Source organism: Procambarus clarkii, chromosome 5, assembly GCF_040958095.1.
Source record: "Procambarus clarkii isolate CNS0578487 chromosome 5, FALCON_Pclarkii_2.0, whole genome shotgun sequence".
In the NCBI taxonomy this organism is placed as follows: domain Eukaryota; kingdom Metazoa; phylum Arthropoda; class Malacostraca; order Decapoda; family Cambaridae; genus Procambarus; species Procambarus clarkii.
This window is the reverse complement of record NC_091154.1, coordinates 1,054,802-1,068,300: the sequence shown is the minus strand read 5'-3', so window position 1 is coordinate 1,068,300 and position 13,499 is coordinate 1,054,802. Positions and strand designations below refer to the sequence as shown.

The 13,499-nt window shown below is 37.6% G+C and overlaps 2 protein-coding genes across 2 annotated transcripts in view; one reads left to right on the top strand and one right to left on the bottom strand.

Moving 5' to 3' along the window:
- The window catches only part of LOC138372420 (kynurenine 3-monooxygenase-like), a 270,834-nt gene that overhangs the window by 143,656 nt on the left and 113,679 nt on the right, over nt 1–13,499 (top strand). The gene's annotated exons all lie outside the window — the stretch shown is intronic.
- On the bottom strand, nt 11,202–11,882 carry LOC123766752 (gastrula zinc finger protein XlCGF57.1-like). Its single transcript, XM_045756101.2, has one exon. It carries the CDS (start codon nt 11,880–11,882, stop codon nt 11,202–11,204), a length of 681 nt encoding a protein of 226 aa, XP_045612057.2.

Genomic DNA, 13,499 nt, shown 5'->3' with positions numbered 1-13,499 from the left:
GTTTATAATTTCAACTTTTATATTAAGATATTACATAAATAATGTTCAGCGCGTAGTTTTAAAGAAAAAAATTTGAGACTTTAGATGACTGTATCATAATAGGTTTGATATATAATAACGTTTTATGTTAATTTTTAAAGTGTCTTTCTTTTTAGAAGGACATTATATAATGCCATGGAATATTACAATTAGAATTTCACATAATAGTATTAGGTTTTAATGTTCTGCCCATTATTTATGTGTTATTTGGATTAACGAGTGGAATAGTTAACTTGAAGAGCCTTACATTCATTGAAAATTACAAATTCTTATGTATATATATATATATATATATATATATATATATATATATATATATATATATATATATATATATATATATATATATATATATATATATATATGTCGTACCTAGTAGCCAGAACTCACTTTTTGGCCTACTATTCAAGGCCCGATTTGCGTAATAAGCCAAGTTTTCCTGAATTAATATATTTTTTCTAATTTTTTTCTCATGAAATGATAAAGCTACCCATTTCATTATGTATGAGGTCAATTTTTTTTATTGGAGTTAAAATTAACGTAGATATATGACCGAACCTAACCAACCCTACCTTACCTAACCTAACCTATATTTATAGGTAAGGTTAGGTTAGGTAGCCCAAAAAAGCTAGGATAGGTTAGGTTAGGTAGGTTAGGTAGACGAAAAAACATTAATTCTTGAAAACTTGGCTTATTAGGCAAATCAGGCCTTGAATAGTAGGCTGAGAAGTGCGTTCTGGCTATTAGGTACGACATATATATATATATATATATATATATATATATATATATATATATATATATATATATATATATATATATATATATATATATATATATATATATATATATATATATATATATATATATATATGTGTGTATATCACGAAAATAAACACGTGATTAAGAATGTGACAATGTCAGACCACGGAGGAAAAATGAAACAGGAAATTTCCTTAAGTACTTTCGTATATTAAATACATCTTCAGAAGGTCTAACCTTCTGAAGATGTATTTAATATACGAAAGTACTTAAGGAAATTTCCTGTTTCATTTTTCCTCCGTGGTCTGACATTGTCATATATATATATATGTATATATATATATATATATATATATATATATATATATATATATATATATATATATATATATATATATATATATATATATATATATATATATATATATATATATATATATATATATATATGTCGTACCTAGTAGCCAGAACGCACTTCTCAGCCTACTATGCAAGGCCCGATTTGCCTAATAAGCCAAGTTTTCATGAATTAATGTTTTTTCGTCAACCTAACCTACCTAACCTAACCTAACCTAACTTTTTTTGGCTACCTAACCTAACCTAACCTATAAAGATAGGTTAGGTTAGGTTAGGTAGGGTTGGTTAGGTTCGGTCATGTATCTACGTTAATTTTAACTCCAATAAAAAAATTGACCTCATACATAGTGAAAAAGGCAGCTTTATCATTTCATATGAAAAAAATTAGAGAAAATATAATAATTCAGGAAAACTTGGCTTATTAGGCAAATCGGGCCTTGCATAGTAGGCTGAGAAGTGAGTTCTGGCTACTAGGTACGACATATATATATATATATATATATATATATATATATATATATATATATATATATATATATATATATATATATATATATATATATATATATATAGACCTCCACAGATCTCCAGTATCAGCTCTTGATACTGGTAATGGCTCAAAAGGGCCACCACTTACGGGCTATTCATGCCCGTGCCACCTTTTGGATGGCTTAATCTTCATCAATCAATCAATCTAACGTTTCGGGCAAATGTATAACTTCCAGAGAGTGATTCTAACAATGGGGACTTACATTGGTGAAAGTTTAACTTGGGTAAATGTTATGGTGGCCAGGTGGTTGTACTGAGAGGGGCCAATAGCTAAAGTCAAGGAGTTCCTACAATAGTGGAGGTTAGATAGGCCCGGCCTCCCCCCCCCCCCCCGGGAAGAATATTCCCATCAATGAATACTTGTTTTAAAGTAAAAGACTCGTCTAAGGTAATCATCTACTCCACTTCAACCGGATGAACGGATACTCCTAAAACTCTAAACTTGTTTATTAAACCCGTCTAATAACCCTCATATACAAAAATATAATAAATTACTTTACCACTCTACGTTAAATCCTTTCACCCACATAGGCAGGGTGCAAGACTTACAAACGGCAACTAGGGTAAAAGACTACTTTTCCTGAAGGAACACTTGTAAATACTTAAAGTAGCACTTGTAAACTTTAGCACAAGTGGTTTCACTAGTCACCCTAAAGTAACACTTAGGGTTCCAAAACGCTGATTTAGAGTACACAATAAATACACATCTAGCTAATAGCATGGTAATAGTATAATAAGGTACTTAACTGGGCATAACAGAAACACAGAATAAGGTAAGGGAAGAGAGGAGTAGACGGAGGAACAGCCCATAAGGCAAGTCGTTCTCGCAAATTCATAAAATACCTATACCTATAATAGGTTAAGTAACAATTGTAATTACGAAGCTATAAGATGCTTATCTTAAGATACTAACAAGGTTAGGTAAGGTCGGTGTTTTCTATGAAGCTTTTTAAGGGTATCTCTTATGTTTAGTATGTCACCTATGCACTTATTTAATAAGTCAATATTGATTTTATGAATTTGCGAGAACGACTTGCAACCCGTTCTCGCAAATCCAAGTCAACAGGACGTAGGACCGCCTGGTACCACAGCTTGCCAGAGAAGGACCACGCGCTCTCTCAGCCTACAATGATTGTTGCCGCACGGATACTCAACTGATCGTATGGTAGCAATCATTACAAGTTTTCAGAGACATTCATTACTAGTTACTTTAACAATTCTAAGATTAGCTGATATCTAGTTCAATATTATATATAATAATCAACAAGCACGGAGTCTGCCTGTTATGTGAGTAACAAGATTCGTCTTACGTCAGGCAAGGGAGACGGAAACAAATGTATACCCAGGATTTAAGGAACCATGAATATAAATGTTATTGTTAATTAAATCCTTCTCACATGATCCAATCCTGTCAATTAATATATAAATATTGCATTAAGAAGTCAAATTGACCTCTGGTTTCCAAATAAGAACCCAGGGGCCAGATTCACGAAGCAGTTACGCAAGCATTTACGAACCTGTACATCTCTTCTCAATCTTTGGCGGCTTTGTTTACAATTATTAAACAGTTAATGAGCTCCGAAGCACCAGGAGACTGTTTATAACAATAACAACAGTTGATTGGTAAGTTTTCATGCTTGTAAACTGTTTAATAAACGTAACCAAAGCCGTGAAAGATTGAGGAAAGATGTACACGTTCATAAGTGCTTGCGTAATTGCTTCATGAATCTGGCCCCAAGGTCGTAACACTCCTCCCCCCTTCAGAGAAAAAAAATGTGGCTACTAGAATAGTCGTCACATTTTTTGTAAGAGCATACAAAGGTAAAAAGGAAAACATATGCAATAAAAGAAAATTAAACAAAAACATAAATTTCTCTGAAAGAAAAAGCACACGAAAAGGAATTCTCCGAAAGAAAAATCACATACAAGAAAGGGAAATAAATAAATTTGACAATGAATATTTAATGTCACAGGAGAACCTAAATAAAATAACTGAAGCATGACAGTTGGTATATGGCTTCCTGTGGCTCAGATGAATGTTACTCAGGTAACCGGGACAGAGCGTCGGCTATCACGTTGAGCCGGCCCGGTAGGTGGGTAATGGAATGAGAGAGAGAGAGAGAGAGAGAGAGAGAGAGAGAGAGAAGATTAAGCCACCCAAAAGGTGGCTTGGGCATGAATAGCCCATAAGTGGTGGCCCTTTTGAGCCATTTCCAGTATCAATAGATGATACTGGAGATCTGTGGAGGTGCGACTGCACCCTGCGTGACGGGAGATGTCTCCCGTGCTAATGGAAAGATTGTAATCCTGTAGATATAACGCCCACATAAGGATTCTTTTATTCTGCTCCTTCATCTGGTGGATGAATACTAGTGGGTTATGGTCCGTATACACTTCCATTATATTAGCTGTGAGATATACTTCAAACTTTTTACAGGCTAACACTAGTTAGCCTGTAAAAATGCTTTTTTTTCTAGCACTGAATAATTGTATTGTACTTTGTCAAATTTCACAGAGTAATAGTACACTGGATGGTTCACTTGATCATCCCCATCTTGCAACAACACTGCACCAGCACCCGAATTAGGAAATGTATATGTTTATCTCTCAGAATGTTTGGTAATATGTTTATTGTTTGTGATGTGTGTCTATGTATGTATTAACACGATGTACTGAACGGGGTGAGAATAGCTTGAGCTACCTCATCCCTTTGTGTGTATTTTACCTCAATAAACTTATTTCAATTTCAATTTCAATTTCAAAGCACCCGAATCAGACACATCGACGTGAATTTTAAGCGGTCTGTCGAACCTTGGACTAGCGAGTACTGCGGCGGAAGCTAAGATCAGTTTCAAGTTCTTAAAAGCCTCTGCACAGTCTGTTGACCACTTAAATTGAACTGCCTTCTGTAACAAGTTGGTTAACAGGGTTGTGACACTGGAAAAGTTCTGACAAAATCATCGGTAGTCCGCTCACATACCGATAACCCGTCATTGTTCTTCCTTTTTCGACCGGAGCACTGGAGACTCCTGAATGACACTGATTTTATCTTGCCGAGGTAACATTTTTCCTTGGCCCACTTCATAACCGAGGTACGTCGCTGTGCCTTGGCCAAAATGACATTTTTTTGCGTTTAATGTTAAGTTTGCATTTTTCAACACTGTGAACAACTGGCGCAATCGAGTTATGTGGTCTGCCCAGTTGTTATCAAAAAGCACAATGTAATCTAAATACCCCCGACAATTTGGCACATTTGCGAGCAGAGAGTTCATTAGCCTCTGGAAAGTTGCAGAGGGCATTACGCAGTCCGAAGGGTGACACCTGATACTCGAAGACACCATCGGGTGTTACGAACGCGGTTAGTTGCTTGGCACATTCGGTGAGCGGGATCTGATAGTATCCCCTCGAGACATCGAACTTCGACACGTAGGTGGCATTTCCGATCTCATCGATGCAGTCTTCTTGGAGAGGCAGCGGGTAGGCATCCACAATGGTCACCTTGTTGAGCTGCCGATAGTCGGTACATAATCGCCAGGAGCCGTCTGGTTTGGGGACTAAAAGGCAGGGCGAGCACCAAGAGCCCTGGCTCAGCCGGATGAGGCCGTGCTGGAGCAGGAAGTCTACTTCTTTCCGCACGATGGCATTCTTTTCCAGACTCATCCGGTAGGGTTGAAGGCGAATGGGGGTGTAGTCCGTCAACTTGACATCACGGTAGATGGCGTCAGTCTGGGTCGGGACCTCCCCGAACAGACTGGAGAATTTGTCAAGTAACGACCACACCTCTTCACGTTGGAACCTTCGTACTTGTGAGACATAGTGTTGATTGATTGATGAAGATTAAGCCACCCAAAAGGTGGCACGGGCATGAATAGGCCGTAAGTGGTGGCCCTTTGAAGCCATTACCAGTATCAAGAGCTGATACTAGAGATCTGTGGAGGTGCGACTGCACCCTGCGTGACGGGAGAAGTCTCCCGTCGACAGTGTTCCCCAATCGAGGTTTTAATACCAGGACAGGGTCACCAGGCTGAAATACCCTCAACTTAGCCTTAGCATAGTATCGTTCCTTCATACTGTCTTGCGACTTCCCAAGATACTTTAGTGCATCCGCCTTACAGTCACTAAGTCTCTGGTGGTGTTGCGCTAAGAACGCCGAACCTTCGGTCAACCTTACCGTCCCTAACAGCTTCTCCTGTAACATTTGCAAGGATCCACGGACCTTATGGCCAAAGACTAACTCAAAAGGAGAACAACCCAGTGAGCTTTGTTACCCCTCTCGAGCAGCAAACAAAACATATGGCAAGTTCTCATCCCAAAACCTATTTGAATTCTCACACGATGTCTTCAGCATCTGTTTTAACGTCTGATGGAACCGCTCAATTACCCTCTGACTCTGTGGATGGTATGGGCTGGAGACCTTATGAGTTATTCCATGGTCCTTACAGAATTGCTCAAACGTATCAGATTTAAAGTTAGTACCATTGTCGGTTTGCACGACCCGAGGCAGTCCAAAAGTAGAGAAAAATTGCAACATACGAGCAACAAGTCTTTGCTCGTATATATCTCTATAAGGATGTATAAAACTCTATAAGGATGGGTATACACCGTCAACTGATTTAGAAATGGCAAATGAATTTAATAGCTTCTTTTCATCGGTTGGTGCTAATCTTGCAAGAAAAATCCCACAGACTCAGACACATATTAACACATATCTCTCAGGCAGCTATCCAAACTATCTTCTCCTTTCACCAGTTAGCCCGACAGATGTTGTGTCCATCATACACTCTAAAAACCAAGGCAGGGAACACTAGTGAAATTCCGTCCATTGTATACAAGAGCGCCTCCCATGCCCTTGCCCCACCCATAGCTCTACTGTTCAACAAATCTATAGTGTCACACCTTCCCTGATATCCTCAAAAAAGCAAGAGTAACGCCAGTCCATAAAGGAGGCAATCCGGCGGACATAAACAATTATAGACCAATATCAAATCTACCCATGCTATCAAAAATATTTGAAAAAATCTACAAACAGCTCTATTCCTACCTCGTAAAATTCGACATACTCAGCCCCTGCCAGTTTGGCTTCCGGTCCCAAAAAAACACCAATGATACAATCATTAGTGTCCTTGACGTAATCTTCTCAGCCCTTGACAAAAATGAGTTTCCGATTGGACTCTTCATTGACCTAAGAAAAGCCTTTGATACTGTTAATCACAACTACCTCTTACTTAAACTCCAGCATTATGGAATCCGAGGCCATGCCCTGGACTACATCCGATCCTATCTTAGTGACAGATACCAATATGTAACCATCAATGATACATCTTCTTCCACTCTACCAATTACCGTTGGAATGCCACAGTGCAGCATCTTAGGACCTCTTCTATTTCTTATATATATCAATGATCTGCCTAATGTCTCTAATATTCTTAAACCTATATTGTTTGCTGATGATACTACCCTTATCTATTCAGACCCCAACCCACATACACTAAATAATGTTGTGAATAATGAATTAAAAAAAGTCCACTTATGGATGTCAACTAACAAACTAACACTAAACATAGAAAAGACCTACTACATCTTATTTGGAAGCAAATCAACAAATGCAATTCAGCTACAGATAGACAACATTAACATCAGTAATAAAAATGATGGCAAGTTTCTTGGCCTATTCCTAGACAAGAGACTCAACTTCAGCACCCACATTCAACACATAACTAAGAAAGTCTCTAAAACAGTTGGTATACTCTCCAAAATAAGATATTATGTTCCTAACTCTGCTCTCCTCTCACTATATTATGCACTAATCTATCCCTATCTTAATTATGGTATCTGTGCATGGGGGTCTACCACTGCAAACCACCTTAAGCCCATCATCACCCATCAAAAATCTGCTATCAGAATAATAACAAACTCTGCTTTCGGACAACACTCAGCTCCCTTGTTTAAATCCCTAAACTTGCTAAATATTAACTCCCTCCACACATTCTCTTGTGTCAACTACATTTACAAAACCCTGTTCTTAAATGCAAACAATGCTCTGAAACTCTCCCTGGACAGATGTAATAGGACCCATTATCACCACACCAGAAATAAATATATCTTTGATATCCCCAGGGTCAAACTTAATCTGTGTAAACACTATGCAAATTAAGGGACCTAGTCTATGGAACTCACTCCCTAGTGAATTGAAAAACTGTCAGACTTTTGCCTCATTTAAAAACAAAACCAAAAAGTACCTAAATTCATCTTCGTAGTTTCCTACACTGAGCTTAAAATTTGCTCTGTATCTAGTGTTACCCAATCTCCCAATCTTTATGTACTTAACCCAAACAACTTTATCATTGTGTTCATTGCTGTCTTCTTTTATGTGCTAGCCATATGCTGTATTGTGCCTGCTAAGTTTTGTTAAACTACCATTCAAGCTGTCATTGCAATCACTCTGAGCTACCAATGTGCTTTAATATACCTACAACTTTTCTCTCTTCTTTTATTTTTTTCATGCTATGTAACTGTTATCATTTTTACAAATTTTGCAAGTATTTACCTACTCATAAGTTTCTTAGATTAAGGACCTGCCCGAAACGCTGTGCGTACTAGTGGCTTTACAAGAATGTAATTACTATGCTATGTATCCTCACAATCCCAATGTACCTTCTTGTATATATATAAATAAATAAATAAATAAATAAATATATATATATATAAAATATATAAATTCAGGAAAACTTGGCTTTAGGTGGTATCTGGTTTGGTTTCCCAACAAGTTGACAAGGTATACGAAGGGAATTTACTTAGTTCCCTTGCCTATGGAACTCACTCCTTAATGAATTCAAAATTGTCCAACCTTATTCAGAAGTAAAATAAAAAGTACTTAATTTCATCCTCATAGTTTCCTACAACATACTTCAATCTCACACTATCTTATGCTACCCACTCCCCCAATATTAGTACTTAAGGCATGTAACATCACCAGTTTAATCAACAATGTCAATTTTTATTGTAGTTATTATGTAGAAATCAAATTCCGCTACAATATTCCCTTTGATTACTCGGTTTGAGTTTTGCTAAAAATGAATGATAATTTTTTTAGTAAGCTTTTTTTTTTTTTTTTGCCTCGTCTGATTTCTTGGGTGGATGAATTTAATGCCCGTCTGTATACCTCAATCATTCTGATTCTTGATTGACACATTCTCCAGATGTTGAGCTTAACTGTTGAGACCTTTTTCCATGAGTCATCATTGTTTTTAATAAGTCCATAGATAATCCCTTGAACTTTTCCCATGATGCTTCCATATCTTGATATCCTATTAACTCCCTGTATTCTTGATTCCGAATACTTTGTAATTCCTCTCATTCTATGACAGTCTCCCCATAGGCGGTCCAGAAAGTCAGTCCTGGACCTTGATTGTTTCTATAATTGTATTCCATCTTGGAATATTGTGGTCTCGTAAAGGGGTAAGCTTCTCAACAGTACCTGGTTTTTATCAATCTTACATACAATCATAATCTTACATACAATCATAATCATACATACAATCAGACCTTCTGATGTTGACACAAGGTCTAGAGTGTGCAGGGGAGCTCTGAATGGGATATGAAGGCCAGGAGCTGGAATATGAGATGAAGGAACGGGTTCAAACCACCTGGACCATCAGGGATCGAACATCGGCCTAGTGCAAAACGAGGGCGACACTCTACCTGCAAGTCCGCATCGTTGCAATTATGACTTAAGGAAAATTCTCCAAGGATATATTTTAAGGCACTACGGGCTCACCATAGCCCGTGCTACTTGGAACTTTGTTCCAAGTAGCAAATCTTTATCAACATCATCATCCAAGGATAATTATAGGTTGCATGAAGCACATTTGTTTATTAATTAAAAGAACACTCCTAGCTACAGTGACCTTGGATGTAGAGAGAACTATAATGTTGTATATAATAATTAATGGACCATAAATAAGGCCCAACTATTACACTATTCTGTCTATAGTATAAATTAATACTAAACAATAACTACATTATTCACATCAAAACAACAACAAATTACACGACAATGAAACTAATATTTGCTACTTCTAACTCTGGCCTATAGGCTATGATTATAGGCTTAGAAAATGAGCAACCTTTAAACTTAAACCTAAACATAAAAATTAATATCACTGATTAAAAAGTAGGTATCTTTGTAAATAATAGTTTTCTAAGTGCAGTAGATACATAAAAAATAACAGCAATTAGGCCTAGGCTGAATACTATGAAGTCAATGTTGCCAGAACAATACAAATTCTGAAGTTGGGTTTATGTAAATGCTAAAGCCTCGCTGAAGGGACTGCCAGACTCAGATAAATACAATTCCCAAATTCTGACTAATAAAACTACCATGAGTCAGACTAATAAACTTCTGAGGCAGTTGATACAAGCATTTAAGTCAGGCAAATAAGCCCATAGAAAGTTGAAGTACTGTGTAGAGAAAATAAATGTTAATCAAACTACTGTATTATACATTCAAAGCCATTGACTTTTGTCAGTCATGAAAAAGATAACACAAAAGTCACTTGTTAATAAAAGTAGCAAAAATGAAATAAAGACAAAGGCTAAAAAAAAAGAAAAAGATGATATATAAATGAATTTCTTAAATTGGAATAGAAATATAGTATTTGTTTCAAAATTCCTGGATGAAAACCCCTGTGCATTATTCCTGCCAATAAAATATCTTCATATTGAGTACTTATCAAATTGTTTTTCTACTGCCTGCCAAAGTGTTTAATAAAATGTTTATTAAAATTGAAATGCCATTACCTTAGCAACCAAAAGCTCACTCATATTGTATATAAATTTCATAAAAGAAACTAAACATTAGGCATTACAAAATTGACAAAAATTGGTTTAAACTTATGTTGTATCTTGCAAAAAATATGATTTCCAATATTTATATTGTCATAGCTTGCCTGGTGCTTGCTTGGTCTATAAAAGCATGAAAATGTTACTAGAAAACACATGATTAAATGATTAAAATATAACCTTAATACCTCACAAGGTAGAGTTTTGCCTTCAGTGGCCAATGACATTTCTCACACATACAGTATAATGAAAACAAAAATACCTTCGCAGGAAGTCCAACTGATATAGCACAGAATTCTTGCAATAACGCTCACAGTTTCCAAAGAGCATTTTAGATTTGTGCAAACTTTATGTGTTTATATGTATCTGATACAATTCTGATCTGCTTAACTGAATGACACTCAAGATTTTGTTTTGTTAAGCAACATACACACAATCTCATAGTGTTAACATACACACCATCTCATAGTGTTAACATAAGCAACATACACACCATCTCAAAGTGTTAACATACACACCATCTCATAGTGTTAACATAAGCAACATACACACCATCTCAAAGTGTTAACATACACACAATCTCATAGTGTTAACAAATTTGGAAACCATGACATTTTTTTTTCCCACAAAACAGGACATTATGCCAAGTCAGATTAATCATCTGCATGCCATAATATGATGTGACGTCTCACGTAATTCCGGTGCTTAAATCTTTTTCCACACTCTGGACACTGATGAGGTTTATCATCTGTATGCACAAGCACGTGTCTGATTATACCACTGCGTTCTCTGAATCGTTTCCCACACTCGGCACATTCAAAAGGTTTCTTGTTCGTATGTACCATCATGTGAGTCTTTAAATTTCCAAGAAGACTGAATCTTTTCCCACACTCGGGACACTCATGTGGTTTATCTCCTGTATGCACAGCCATATGAGTCTTCACATGTCCAAGTTGACTGAATCTTTTCCCACACTCTGGACACTCGTGAGGTTTATCCCCTGTATGTACAAGCATGTGAGTCTTCATATAGCCATGACCACTGAATCTTTTCCCACATACTAGACACTCAAGAGGTTTATCCCCAATATGCACACCCATGTGTGTCTTCAGATGTTGAAGCTGCTTGAATCTTCTCCCACACTCCGGACACTCATGAGGCTTATCTGCCATATGCGCAACTAGGTGCTGCTTCACCTCTCCACGACGACTGAATTTTTTCCCACACACTGGACACTCGTGACGTTTATCCTTCGTCTGCACATCCGTATGTTTCTTCACCCTTCCACGTTGCTTGAATCTTTTCCCAAACTCCAGACACCCCTTATGTTTCATCGTCTTATTTATGATACGTAGAATTTGTGTGAGGATTGTCCTCCTGATGACTGCTGGAGATGTTTTGAGACTTGGGGCGTCTCTTGGAGACAACACTGCCGCTGGGTAGGATAATTAAGCAGTGTTGTCCGCCATGGTTGATGCTGGTGTTATGGGCGACGACGATCGTGCGACCGGATGAACCCCGAACCCGTAAAGGGTTAATCCCGAAGCCTGAATGTCGCTTATTAGCGGAAACTAATGCGCTTCGCGGCCAATAAACGCACTTCTTAATAGTAGGTGCAGTTTGCATGAAGGGTTTGTCCTCCCGATGACTGCACCAGTACTGATGTTGGTGGACGCAGAGCGGAGACTAAAACTGAGGCGCACTTTGATGCTGGTAATGGCTGTTGTTGTGATGGTGTCGGTCGCTTGCGTTCCTGTGTCAACACCGTTTTCTTTGATTATATATATTTATTTATTTATTTATTTATATATATACAAGAAGGTACATTAGGATTGTGAGGATACATTAGCATAGTAATTACATTCTTGTAAAGCTACTAGTACGCGCAGCGTTAAATTATAATTTATGTCAGTCACCTTCAAATATTGTTTATAATATTAATATTCAACTTCACAAGTTTGGCAACACTTGTAATCAGTCAGTTTCTATGCAAACTGCCTGCTGTCAGCACTTGTTGGCTTCCAACTGCACTAGACTCCTCAACCCAGTTATCTAACATTTATTTATGTATTTATTCATATATACAAGAGTTCTAACAATCTTGTACAGCCACTAGTACGCATAGCGTTTCCGGTAAGTCTTTAATCCTAATCCTACGCCACGGGGACTGCGGGGACGAGGAACATGATCAATAAGATGTCCAATTATCACCCACAGATGTACAATATTAGCTACTGGTGCTGGTAATGGCTCCAGCCTCCACTTACGGGTTATTCATGCCAGAGTCCCCTCTGGGGTGGCTTAATCTCTTTCAATCAATCAATCAACTATCTACAACTGTAGACCAAACAAGAGGTGGTAACGAGGGTAGAAATAGCTTAAACTACTCTATCATTTTGAGAGGTACTTCCTTTTCTAAATAAACTTACTTGAACTCGAGAGGTAGAAGTACTGCAATTTACAACAGTTAACAGAACTAGGCACCTGTTGAGAGCACGTATTTTCCTAATTCAGACTTAAGGGTTCTCATATAAATTTAACAGTGAGAACTGAGAGCTTCATTCTTCATTCATAGAGCGATTAGGGGGGTCTGAAAGCTGAGTGGACAGTGCTCGGGATTCGTAGTCCTAAGGGTCCGGGGATCGATCCCCGGCGCAGGTGGAAACAAATGGGTAATTTCTTTTACCCTAATGCACCTGTTCACTTAGTATTAAATAGATACCTAGGAGTTAGACAGCTGCTATGGGCTGCTTCCTCCCCTCACTCCACCCTCTCTCTTTCTGTCTGTCTGTCTCTGGAAAAAAATTCAGTCGATTGATTGACAGTTGAGAGGCGGGCCCAAAACTAGAACTCAACCCCCGCAAGCACAACTAGTCGAGTACAAAATATTCATTATTACAAAGGTAAAACAATGTATGACTTCAACATTAACCTCAAGACACCTAATATTA